This window comes from Oncorhynchus keta, chromosome 13 (genome assembly GCF_023373465.1).
Source record: "Oncorhynchus keta strain PuntledgeMale-10-30-2019 chromosome 13, Oket_V2, whole genome shotgun sequence".
Lineage (NCBI taxonomy): Eukaryota > Metazoa > Chordata > Actinopteri > Salmoniformes > Salmonidae > Oncorhynchus > Oncorhynchus keta.
In genome coordinates this window covers 26,515,302-26,528,926 of record NC_068433.1, presented here as the reverse complement: position 1 = coordinate 26,528,926, position 13,625 = coordinate 26,515,302, and the positions used below count along the sequence as shown (strand labels likewise).

Below are 13,625 nucleotides of genomic sequence, written 5' to 3'. Positions count from 1 at the left end.
ACTCAATGTTAGTGGTGGCTGTTTAACAGTCTGATGGCCTTGAGACAGAAGCTGTTTTTCAGTCTCTCGGTCCCAGCTTTGATGCACCTGTACTGACCTCGCCTTCTGGATGATAGCGGGGTGAACAGGCAGTGGCTCGGTGGTTGTTGTCCTTGATGATCTTTATGGCCTTCCTATAACATCGGGTGGTGTAGGTGTCCTGGAGGGCAGGTAGTTTGCCCCCGGTGATGCGTTGTGCAGACCTCACTACCCTCTGGAGAGCCTTACGGTTGTGGGCGGAGCAGTTGCCGTACCAGGCGGTGATACAGCCCGCCAGGATGCTCTCGATTGTGCATCTGTAGAAGTTTGTGAGTGCTTTTGGTGACAAGCCAAATTTCTTCAGGCTCCTGAGGTTGAAGAGGCGCTGCTGCGCCTTCTTCACGATGCTGTCTGTGTGAGTGGACCAATTCAGTTTGTCTGTGATGTGTATGCAGAGGAACTTAAAAAAAACGTCCTACCCTCTCCACTACTGTTCCATTGATGTGGATAGGGGGGTGTTCCCTCTGCTGTTTCCTGAAGTCCACAATCATCTCCTTAGTTTTGTTGACGTTGAGTGTGAGGTTATTTTCCTGACACCACACTCCGAGGGCCCTCATCTCCTCGTTCTTGTTGGTAATCAAGCTTACCACAGTTGTGTCGTCCGCAAACTTGATGATTGAGTTGGAGGCGTGCGTGGCCACGCAGTCGTGGGTGAACAGGGAGTACAGGAGAGGGCTCAGAACGCACCCTTGTGGGGCCCCAGTGTTGAGGATCAGCGGGGTGGAGATGTTGTTGCCTACCCTCACCACCTGGGGGCGGCCCGTCAGGAAGTCCAGTACCCAGTTGCACAGGGCGGGGTCGAGACCCAGGGTCTCGAGCTTGGAGGGTACTATGGTGTTGAATGCCGAGCTGTAGTCGATGAACAGCATTCTCACATAGGTATTCCTCTTGTCCAGATGGGTTAGGGCAGTGTGCAGTGTGGTTGAGATTGCATCGTCTGTGGACCTATTTGGGCGGTAAGCAAATTGGAGTGGGTCTAGGGTGTCAGGTAGGGTGGAGGTGATATGGTCCTTGACTCGTCTCTCAAAGCACTTCATGATGACGGAAGTGAGTGCTATGGGGCGGTAGTCGTTTAGCTCAGTTACCTTAGCTTTCTTGGGAACAGGAACAATGGTGGCCCTCTTGAAGCATGTGGGAACAGCAGACTGGTATAGGGATTGATTGAATATGTCCGTAAACACACCGGCCAGCTGGTCTGCGCATGCTCTGAGGGCGCGGCTGGGGATGCCGTCTGGGCCTGCAGCCTTGCGAGGGTTAACACGTTTAAATGTTTTACTCACCTCGGCTGCAGTGAAGGAGAGTGAGCATGTTTGTTGCAGGCCGTGTCAGTGGCACTGTATTGTCCTCAAAGCGTGCAAAAAAGTTATTTAGTCTGCCTGGGAGCAAGACATCCTGGTCCGTGACTGGGCTGGTTTTCTTCTTGTAGTCCGTGATTGACTGTAGACCCTGCCACATACCTCGTGTCTGAGCCGTTGAATTGAATTTCTACTTTGTCTCTATACTGACGCTTAGCTTGTTTGATAGCCTTGCGGAGGGAATAGCTGCACTGTTTGTATTCGGTCATGTTACCAGTCACCTTGCCCTGATTAAAAGCAGTGGTTCGCGCTTTCAGTTTCACGCGAATGCTGCCATCAATCCACGGTTTCTGGTTAGGGAATGTTTTAATCGTTGGTATGGGAACGACATCTTCAACGCACGTTCTAATGAACTCGCACACCGAATCAGCGTATTTGTCAATGTTGTTATCCGACGCAATACGAAACACATCTCAGTCCACGTGATGGAAGCAGTCTTGGAGTGTGGAATCAGCTTGGTCGGACCAGCGTTGGGACAGACCTCAGCGTGGGAGCTTCTTGTTTTAGTTTCTGTATGTAGGCAGGGACCAGCAAAATGGAGTCGTGGTCAGCTTTTCCGAAAGGAGGGCGGGGCAGGGCCTTATATGCGTTGCGGAAGTTAGAATAACAATGATCCAAGGTTTTTCCCGCCCTGATTGCGCAATCGATATGCTGATTCAATTTAGGGAGTCTTGTTTTCAGATTAGCCTTGTTAAAATCCCCAGCTACAATGAATGCAGCCTCAGGATGTATGGATTCCAGTTTGCAAAGAGTCAAATAAAGTTAGTTCAGAGCCATCGATGTGTCTGCTTGGGGGGGAATATATACGGCTGTGATTATAATCGAAGAGAATTCTCTTGGTAGATAATGCGGTCGACATTTGATTGTGAGGAATTCTAAATCAGGTGAACAGAAGGATTTGAGTTCCTTGAGTCTCTCCAGTGAGCCATGTTTCCGTGAAGCAAAGAACGTTACAGTCTCTGATGTCCCTCTGGAATGCTACCCTTGCTCGGATTTCATCAACCTTGTTGTCAAGAGACTGGACATTGGCGAGAAGAATGCTAGGGAGTGGTGCACGATGTGCCCATCTCCGGAGTCTGACCAGAAGACCGCCTCGTTTCCCTCTTTTACGGAGTCGTTTTTTTGGGTCACCGGCTGGGATCCATTCCGTTGTCCTGGTTGAAAGGCAGAACACAGGATCCGCTTCGCGAAAATCATATTCTTGGTCGTACTGATGGTGAGTTGACGCTGATCTTATATTCAGTAGTTCTTCTCGACTGTATGTAATGAAACCTAAGATGACCTGGGGTACTAATGTAAGAAATAACACGTAAAAAAAAACAAAAAACTGCATAGTTTCCTAGGAACGCAAAGCGAGGCAGCCATCTGTCGGCGCCGGAAGTCTGTGCCGGAAGTAATATGAAGTAATATGAGTTAACCCAGTTATGAGTTAACCCATGCATCGCCAGCGTGGAGGGTCCGTGGGTGGCTTGTGGTACTATCAATTAACAATTAGCTTAATTTCTCAGATATCAAATTATATCGCAACAAAATGTCGTTGTAGGAATGCTAATCTAATCTGTTTCTAAGTACAGAAACGATTTCAAAGCAATTTGATGGTGGGTGTCATGGCTTGCTGAAATAAAATGCGAAGACCCACGAGGAATACATTTATTCAATCTCAAAACAGTACTACTTACACCTCTGTCCTCTGCTTCTTCAATGCCGGCTCCTCAGGCTCCGGTTGCACTGAAGGCTGTGCCTGTCCATCTGGCCCTCCCACTCCTCCATCTGCAGGAAGAGGGAGACAGGGCTGTCATGTGCTACTGTACCAACCACAGAATTACTGGTTTCACACCCACTCAAAAACAGAGCAGAAGAAATAGGAAAAGAGGAAGCAACCCCCCCCCCCCAAAAAACACACAAAAAAAACGTTTTTTCATGCTAGAGATCTCACTAGCTGCAAATAAAAACCTTAACAAATGATAACATGAGATGGCAACACCAGCTAGCAGTGAGTGTTCAGGTACGGTCCTACCTTTCAGAGCCTTATTATTGGTTTCCCCTGCTGTCCTGCTGGCTGCAGGTCGGCTAAATGTGCTCCCCAAGGCTCTCTGCTCATTTTCCCTCTTCCGATCCGGCTGCCGTGACCCATAGTCCTACATGAACAGGGTGAGGCATTTGATCAACAATTCAACTGCTCTCTCAGCAATCAACGTGTGCAACAGGTATAGAGGACTCAAATGTTAAAGATTATAATATTGACCAATTCAGTATTTCCATAAGCAATTATCATCAAGTCTCCTCATAGTTTTGCCCCACAGTATCAAAACAATCTTAGCCAACAACTGAGTAAAACACAAAACTGTTAGCTTGTCAAACAGAAAGCTCAGACAAGGGTGCTCAGTGCCTTGTAATTATCCATAGTTAAATAGAGGTTTGATTACGTTGTTGTTGTTGTTGTTGTTGTTGTAGTAGCGGGAGTGGGGGTGGTAGTGTCGGGCAGGGAAGCCCATGTGGGGGTTCTTGATGGACATGCCCATGGGTACAGGGCCCATGAGAGAGGACCGGGCCCCTGCAGCAAAGAACTGGGTGAACTGCTGCCCACTCACCGCTGCAAAGCCCTGCATGCTACCTGGAGTGCCAGAGACAGGAGAGATAGAGGTAGGAAGAAAGTGTGGGTGGAGATGAGCATGAGGAGAAAAAAAATAATTGGTGGAAAAATTTTCAGCACTGGTGTAAAGTATTTAAGTAAACATACCATAAGTAGTACTTTAAAGTATCTGTACTTTACCATTTATATTTTTGACAACTTTTACTTCACTACATTCCAAAAGAAAATAATGCACTTTTTACTCCAACATTTTCCCTGACACCTAAAAGTACTTGTTACATTTGGACAGGAAAATGGTCCAAGACACACACTTATCAAGAGAACATCTTTGGCATCTGATGTGGCAAACTCACTCAACACAAATGCTTTGTTTGTAAATACAAAAACAAGAGAATTGTGCTGTATGGTTTGCTTAATATAAGAAATATGATACTTAAGTACATTTGACTAATTTAATTTAAAAAAGGATACTTAAGTATATTCAAAAACAAATACTTTTAGACTTACTCAAGTGGTATTTTATACTAGGTGACTTTCACTTGAGTCATTTTCTATTAAGGTATCTTTCCTTTAACTCAAGTATGACTATTGGGTACTTTTCCCACCACTTTTTCCAGCAGTAGGGTAGTGCCAGAGTTTCTATCAGGTGGTCTTTCGGAACTACAAGGCGTTCTACAGTCAAAGTGATAACAGTTCAGAGAAACTGACAGCTTTTTCACGTACGCACCAGCTGTAGATAAAATTATGTACTACAGTACCGATTAAAAAATATTTTTATTTTTATCTGTCGTTTTCTGATATTCTGAAATGCGCTCACCTTGCATCTGCTGCATCATTATAGCCCCTTGTAACATTGGGTTGGGGGCCATGATGGAGGCCCGAGTGGCCATGTTGACCACACGGGGAGGTGGAGGAGCAGGGCCTGGTACAGCCATGGCCCTGGTCATAACAGAGGGAATGGGCATTACTAAGCAGTATTTATATACTTAAAAATATTTTAAAAACATGCAACAATTCCAATGATTTTACTGAGTTAGTTCATATAAAGGATATCAGTCATTTGAAATAAATTCATTAGGCCTTAATTCACACAACTGGGCCAGCCAATCGGAATGACCCCCCCCCCCCTTACCGCCAAATTCTCTAAAAACAATGTTGTGGCAGCTTATGGTAGAGAAATTTACTTTCAATTCTCTTGCAACAGCTCGTGGACATTCTTGCACTCAGCATGCCAATTGCATGCTCCCTTAAAACTTGAGGCATCTGTAGCATTGTTTTGTGTGACAAAACTGCACATTTGAGGAGCCTTTTGTCCCCAGTTTAATCAGCTTCTTGATATGCCACACGTGTCAGGTGGATGTATTATCTTGGTAAAGGAGAAATGCTCACTAACAGGGATGTAAACACATTGCACAAAATGAGAGAAATAATATTTGTGCCTATGGAACATTTCTGGGATCTTTTATTTCAGCTCATGAAACATGGGACCAACACTTTACATGTTGCGTTTATATTTGTTCAGTATATTTACACACAATACAGCCAAAGTCAAACAATTGGCCACGTTCATTTCGATAACAAATACTATTTAAACATTAAATGTGGAGTGCGTTCATCAGGACAGAACAGTTTCCAAAGTTGATTCCACAGAAACTATACTGTTCTGAATGACCATGGGTATATTCATTTAGACGAAGACAGTAGCAAACAATAGCAAAATGTTTTTCAATGGAAACATTTTACAACAAAAACATGAGTTTCTATTGGATACAATCAGGTAGGTCCCTCCCGTTTAGTTCTCTTTACCTCTGTTGGCTTCAAGTTGTTTCCTAGTGAATAAACCCCGGGTTGAAGAAGGTTGTGATTATGGGGGTGTGCTGCACAGGTTTTTGCAAATGGTCACACCATAACCACCACACTTAGCTAAGACATGTTTTTTTCCAGAAACACAAAAACAGTCTCACAAACCATTACAGAACGTAGAGAAATGTTTCATTACCTGAACGCACCCCTGGAAAATTCAACCAAGATAAACATCACACCACCTGCCTGATATATCAGCAACCAGTGGTGTAGCGGAGGGTATACACCTTTTTTCTTTCTTTCAGTGAGCATTGCGTATACTCACTTCTAAGACGGACCCCCATTAGTCGACTGGTAGATGGTTTTAGTAGAGCAGTAGCAAATATATATTTTTTCATGGTACAGTTGACACCGGTCTGACTCGCGCCAACCTCAGTAAACTAATACATTGCAGAGGCCGCGTGGATGACACAGTCCAAGGGGAGTGTGGCTAAGATGCACGTCTCTCTCCAGAACGTGCTCTCCCGCCAATTTGTTCAGTCATTGCTTCATAACTTCATCATGTGAATTGTTTGTGTATACCAAATCCCCATTACATGTATAACCAGTAGTACATTTATGTTAATTCCTAATCTACAATGTTCATTTAGAGTAACTTCTGATAACGCATTCAATATATTATTCCAGTCTTACCTTTCAGAGTGGATACATTGTTTGCAGAGCTCACAACCTATGCTACACTTGTGAGAAACAAGTTTTGGTTTATTTCATTCCATTTATGAGTTGTCAATTTAGTCATGGTCTTGTTTGGAGAGCTACTGTCAATGTTGAGAAAGGACTACGCTTAGAAGTAAGCCTTTAGGCTACCTGGCCTGAATGCAAATGTAGGCATATAAATGTGGTTTACACCATATCAATTATGTAGTACAATAGAAAAATCATGTACAGTAGCCTACACAATCGCAAATATATTTCACCCATCAGGCAACATTTCCCGCAAGAGAGCTTAACTGGTTGTCGCATTGAGCAGCTCACAGATTTGAACAACATCGGTAGGGTAGGAAAGATGTCTCAACTTATGATAATACCAGTAAATGCTAACTAAGGCAACAATGGGTATGCAAAGCATTGGAAAAGTTTGGTCCAAAGTCAGTTGGATCTTTGCGATGCGCAACTCAGCCATCATGCTCTGTTTGAATATACTTGTATTTTTTTTTAAAAAACCTTTATTTAACTGTCAGTTAAGAAATTCTTATTTCCAATGACCCCCTAGGCACAGTGGGTCAGCTGCCTTGTTCAGGGGCAGAACGACCGATTTCCACCTTATCAGCTCGGGGATTCGATCTTGCAACCTTACAGTTAATAGTCCACCGCTCTAACCACTAGGCTACCTGCCACCCCTAAAGGCTTTGCAGATAAAAACTTCCTTATTAAAAATGTTCACTGCAAAGTTGGCCTACCTGGCAGAATTTCATGATGATTTTTGAAAACTCTGCCACTACATTGGAGCCTACAGTACAGAAACCCCACTAGCCAAAAGGTCTCTTGCTAGGTGCACAATTTAATTAAAAGCAACTACACCCTCAACCCTTTTGTTTCTTCCCCAGACCTAAAATGTGTTATCCTGGTGTGTAGTGGTGATTTTAGCATTTTTAAAAATGGAACCTTTATTTAACCAGGCATGTCAGTTTAGAACAAATTCTTATTTTCAATGGTGGCCTAGGAACAGTGGGTTAACTAACTGCCTGTTCAGGGGCAGAATGACAGATTTGTACCTTGTCAGCTCGGGGGTTTGAACTTGCAACCTTCCGGTTACTAGTCCAACACTAACCACTAGGCTACCCTGTCACCCATTGATGGGGCAAACTGAAAAGAAGCATGCCAGCAAAGCCAACAACCCTAAACAATACATTAATTGCACCATAACAGTGACAAACCATACCCACATTAAGCTGTCCCAAAAGCAAAGTCCCAACAGCAGTTCCGACACCTTACCACAGCTACACCTGGCTACCAGCAGAGCCTCGTCTGGCAGCAAAACAGTTCATTCAGTCTCATTTCCTGCCTTAGAAAAAAAACATAGCTGATATTGCCGACTTGCTTAAAGAATTGTGGTTTCTACTGACAATTGAGATGCAAACTATGGCACAAGTGGACGATGAACAGATAGGAGGCGATCAGTAATTTTGACTAAGACATTAATGAGCGAGCTGTGATGGACGTAGTCAGTATACAGTGGCTTGTGAAAGTATTCACCCCCCTTAGCATTTTTCCTATTTTGTTGCCTTACAACCTGGAATTGTATCATTTGATTTACACAACATGTTAAATATTTTTTATTGTGAAACAAACAAGAAATAAGACAAAACAGAAAACTTGCATAACTATCGTGCATAACTATTCATCCCCCCCAAAGTCAATACTTTGTAGAGCCACCTTTGCAGCAATTACAGCTGCAAGTCTCTTGGGGCATGTCTCTATAAAGCTTAGCACATCTTGCCACTGGGATTTCTGCCCATTCAAGGCAGCTTCTTCAAGTTGGATGGGTTCCACTGGTGTACAGCAATCTTTAAGTAATACTACAGATTCTCAATTGGATTGAGGTCTGGGCTTTGACTTGGCCATTCCAAGACATTCAAATGTTTACCCATAAACCACTTGTGTGCTGCTTTGGCAGTATGCTTAGGATCATTGTCCTGCTGGAATGTGAACCTCTGTCCCAGTCTCAAATCTCTGGAAGACTGAAACAGGTTTCCCTCAAGAATTTCCCTGTATTTAGTGCCATCCATCATTCCTTCAATTCTGACCAGTTTCCCAGTCCCTGCCAATTAAGAACATCCCCACAGTGAAGCATGGTGGTGGCAGCATCATGCTGTGGGGATGTTCTCGGGGTGATGAGAGGTGTTGGGTTTGCGCCAGACATAGCGTTTTCCTTGAAGCCAAAAAGCTCAATTTTAGTCTCATCTGACCAGAGTACCTCCTTCCATTTGTTTGGGGAGTCTCCCACATGACTTTTGGCGAACTCCAAACGTGTTTGCTTATTTTTTTCTTTAAGCAATGGCTTTTTTCTGGCCACTCTTCTGTAAAGCCCAGCTCTGTGGCGTGTATAGCTAAAAGTGGTCCTATGGACAGATACTCTAATCTCTTTCAGGGTTATCTTTGGTCTCTTTGAGGCCTCTCTGATTAATGCCCTCCTTGCCTGGTCCGTGAGTTTTGTTGGGCAGCCCGCTCTTGGCAAGTTTGTTGTGGTGAAATATTCTTTCCATTTTTGAATAATGGTGCTTTGTGGGATGTTCAAATTTTCAGATCTTTTTTTCATATCCCAACCCTGAACTATAATTCTCCACAACTTTGTCCCTGACCTGTTTGGAGAGCTCATTGGTCTTCATAGTGCAGCTTGCTTGTTATTACGTCTTGCTTAGTGGTGTTGCAGACTCTGGGGCCTTTCAGATCATGTGACAGATCATGTGACACTTAAATAAAGTGCACCTGTGTGCAATCTAGCTTATGTGACTTCTGAAGGTAATTGGTGGCACCAGATGTTATTTAGGGGCTTCATAGCAAAGGGGGTGAATACATATGCACCCACCACTTTTCAGTTTTTTTTGTGGCATTTTTTAAACAACTTTTTCCCCCTTCCATTTCACCAATTTGGACTATTTTGTGTAAAACAAAATTTTAAATTACAGGCTGTAATGCAACAAAATAGCAAAAATGCCAGGGGGGGTTGAATACTTATTTAAGGCACTGTAACTATTTGTCCAGCACTATTGAAATGTACAGCGACAGAATTCAGAACATGGGTCGTTCTGACAGTATTCTCCCTGAACACCAAGTCAGAACCGTAGGATAAATAAAGGGGGCACATAAGCAGACAATTAAAGCTATTACAATAATCGATGACTACATTTCTAAAACAGGCTACATGTGCACCACCAAGATTGAACAATAGGCAAAATTATGATGGGAAAAGTGACCAAATTATTAGGGCGAGACACATGGGGTACTAACAGCTTACTACAAAACATACACTTAGTATTACTTTCTTAGCTACAGACAGTACATATCTTCCTGGCATTTTACATTATTTATGCAGCAGCATACAAGACATTTTTGGACTCACCATGTTGTGCTGTGCTCACTTGAACAGGAAGGTGGCATGGCGGTCCTTCGTGGGCAAATTTTGTCATCAAAGTTTGGCATTCTCAGGATTTATGGTGTTTCCTAGACAACTGGGAACTCGGAAAAAAACAAGGTCGAATCATGATAATGTCAATGGTCTTTAGGTCGGTGCTCTAGAAAGAGGCCAGAGTTCCCGACTTGAAATTCCGAGTTGGATGACCATTTTTCCAAGTTCCCAGTTGTCTTGAACTCACTGAAGTAAGATTACCCAGTTTAGGTGTTTTGAGCACAGCAGAAGTCATGCTGGAGGGACAGCATGGCCAATGTGAATGTGTATCCTTTTAAGCTGGGAAAAGATACCCTTAAACACAGACTTGGGACCATACACCCACTCCACTGAATAGCAGGCTAGCGATTGCTTTGAGATGCTTGCAGTTAGCCACTGATTCCTTCCAAACCTCTCAATGTTGAATTTGCAATTTCCAACTTGTTGCAATGTTTATGTTCAATGGCCGATGAGCACCGATACATTTTATCTGTAATTTCTCTTCATGACTAGGATTGAAAAGGATTTGCCAGTAGATTGTAGACTTCATTCATGATGACTGTTAGTTTGCTAAGATTTTGAATGGATGATGTTGACATGATCAGTCCAATCAATGCTACTGTAGATTTGTGATTTGATGTCATTTTATCTGTGGCCAATGACCTTGAGCCTTCTTGGATAGGCACTTTAATATAACTCTGGCAGCACCCAAGAGGCTTGAATTTTCTAGCTCTACCTTTGGATTTTGCAATGACGTACTGTCCCCATGAGTGACAGAATAATGAGCCAATCAAACCATAACTAGAAAACATTACCAACCCCTATGCTCCGTATTTTCTGAAGGCTGCCCCACCACCACAGAAAGCACTGAGCTATACTGAACCACCTGCATTTTGGAGCTGCCTTAAGAAAGCAAAAAAAGAGACCAAGTTTGTATGCGCCACCAGCCCTGAATGACGAGTCGCCACTGCTCGTGTGGTATAAGCATTGTTGGTGACTTAAAACATTTTTTTTCTTCTATAAAACAAATACATTTTGAGAGTGAAAACCTTAAAACTATAGGAAAACCTAGAATTTTTACACAGTGCGCCATTCCGCCGCTGGGCGGGCTGTTTTTGCAAAATTAGAGTATAGCAACTTCTCCAGGCAGCACTGTCAAACTACTGCTAGCAAATCAGACTTACATTTAAGGGTCTGTTCGTAAATTCACTCTATCTACCCCCAATTTCAAACACTCGTCAGTGTACCAGAGCACAGAATAACTGATTCATTTAGGAACGTGCAACACCCGTTGAATATGACTGGTATGAGTAAACTTCGGCAAAAAAAATAATTAAATTGCCAGAAGCAGTTAACATGAAAACAGCCTAACCAACTCTGCTAGGGTGAGTAAAATGGTCAAAGTTCTCTCATTTGTGTCTGGAAGTAGCTAGCAAGCTAGCCAATGTTAGCCGGTTAGAGTGGTGGGCCAGTAACCAAAAGGTTGCTGGATTGAATCCCCGAGCTGACAAGGTAAAAATCTGTAGTTCTGCCCCCGAGCAAGGCAGTTAATCCACTGTTTCCCGGGAAAGGAAGACGTGGATGGTGATTAAGGCAGCCCACCGCAACTCTCTGATTCAGAGGGGTTGGGTTAAATGCGGAAGACATTTCAGTTAAAGGCATTCAGTTGACTAGGTAACCCCTTTCCTGTTAGCTTGGATGCTTGACTGCCGTTGTGAGGTAAGAACGCTCGGATCAACCCTTCTCCTTTGGAAGGCCAAGAGGTTCTAATCGTCATACCTGGTACACGTCTTAACACTTGTAATTCAAATTTCTCACGTGCTTTTTTTCAAGTGTCAAATGTCATTTTTTGTACACATGATTTATTCCCACCTGTCCAGTGTTTACAGGTGATTTGAATATCGTACCTTCAGACACATGAAATTGTGCCACAGCACACGTTCTGAATGCCTGTGTAGTAATGGGTACATTTCATTGTAGCCCCTCCCAACTCAATTTCTGGGAGTTTGACTTTAGGCCCGTTGTGATGAATCGCTTACTCGGGGAGGGAGGGAGACGTTTCTAAATATGGGTCAAATTGTTAACAATAGTAAATTACATTATAAAACATTTGAATTCAGCCTTTGTGGTTTGGAAAGTATAGTGACTATTGCTTTAATTTATTCATCAAACAAACGGGGTTTGGAAAAGTAGAAACAATCCCATCTGGTGGATGGAACCTGTCATAATCATTACTTTAATTTTTTTCTTCTTTTTGATTTTATACTTAGCTCGATACTTCAAACAAGGAAAAATTATGGATAGCTAATTCAAATGGGAAAAAACACGTGCTTTTTTTCAATACATAAAAATAAACCAAAGAATAATAATGTGACGTTAGGTACAAAATAAGCTGTTTTCGAACAGGTGTAATGAACGCGTGTAAAATGTGCCCATAACAAGCGTTCTGATCATCTGTAGAGACACATCAACTGTAAATGCACACTGAACAGGTGTAATGAACACCATACCAAGTGTTCAAATCACCTGTAAACACACACTGAACAGGCGAAAAAAAAATCGCAAGTGCAAAAAAATGATATTTGACAAATGAAAAAAAATCAAGTGAAAAATGAGAATAAAAAAAAAAAACGTGTTCCGGGTAAAATGATTAGAATCTCTTGGCCTTCCATATTCTCCCCGGCCAGAACGTCCAGTGCGCGCTAAACGCTCCTAGAACGAAACGCTCCTAATTAACTTACGACCCGGAGCGCACTCCAATAGCGGTGGCAATTTCATTAGTAGGCCTGCTGATCCACGACCTCGAGTTCACATTTCTTACCGTCCTCCTTGGTGGTGATGATGATGATGATGCCTGGGTGCATGGTGCGATGGAGGCGGTTGTGGTGGCGCAGGCGGCGGCGGAGGGGGCTGCTGGAACAGTTGCTGAAGCTGCCGCAGGTGACGGTGAAACTGTTGCTGTTGTTGTTGCTGCTGCTGCTGCTGATGGTGGTGGTGTGGGTTAAACATTCCGGCGTTGTGTTGTTGGTGTTTAATGCTAAACGGCGTGTGTCCGTGGTTGTTTGCAGAAAAGCCTGTTGACGACACCTTCTCGGGTCAGGTCGGGATCTTGGTCAAGGAAAAACAAAGCGTTTGATAATAATCTGATCCACAATAAACCTCTAATGCAGCTAACGTTTTCATACTTAGTATACAGTACATATGGATGAAATAGCTAGCTATGTGTTTTTTTGTAGCATGTGGTTTCTAGCTAACATTAGCTAGCCAGCAATAGCAAAACTAGTCAATGTCCACCCTCTCCGGATAACATAACTAGCTATCTATCTAGCCTAGCAATTGGGCCTAGGATTAGCTAGTTATTTTTTGGCTAACAAGCAGTTTAGCTAGTTGAGATAACATTTAATCGGAATAATCAATGGTAGTTACATTTCAATTACACGGTGTATTACCATTATTTGTATCATATTAACGTTACCTACTTTTTAACGGAATTAATTATTTTAGAAGGGCAAGTTAGCGACGGTCTGCCTCCCGTTGAAAGTTAGCAGCGATTGTTCCGTTGAGACTGCGCACTTGGTACCGGTGTTTTACTGGGATGCGCACTCTGATTGTCGTTAATAGGCGTGTG

General features: G+C 43.1%; 1 protein-coding gene across 2 annotated transcripts in view; it reads right to left on the bottom strand.

The window, feature by feature from the left end:
• Positions 1 to 13,625, bottom strand: part of LOC118373059 (uncharacterized) — a 27,247-nt gene extending 13,622 nt beyond the window's left edge. For both annotated transcript variants that reach the window (XM_035759122.2, XM_035759123.2), the window contains exons 1-6: positions 13,477 to 13,625; positions 12,819 to 13,105; positions 4,844 to 4,965; positions 3,860 to 4,047; positions 3,451 to 3,571; positions 3,113 to 3,203 (exon numbers count right to left, since the gene is read on the bottom strand). In XM_035759122.2, the coding sequence (XP_035615015.2) occupies positions 3,113 to 3,203; positions 3,451 to 3,571; positions 3,860 to 4,047; positions 4,844 to 4,965; positions 12,819 to 13,006 (710 nt within the window). In that variant the 5' untranslated portion in view covers positions 13,007 to 13,105; positions 13,477 to 13,625. The remainder of the gene's footprint in view (positions 1 to 3,112; positions 3,204 to 3,450; positions 3,572 to 3,859; positions 4,048 to 4,843; positions 4,966 to 12,818; positions 13,106 to 13,476) is intronic.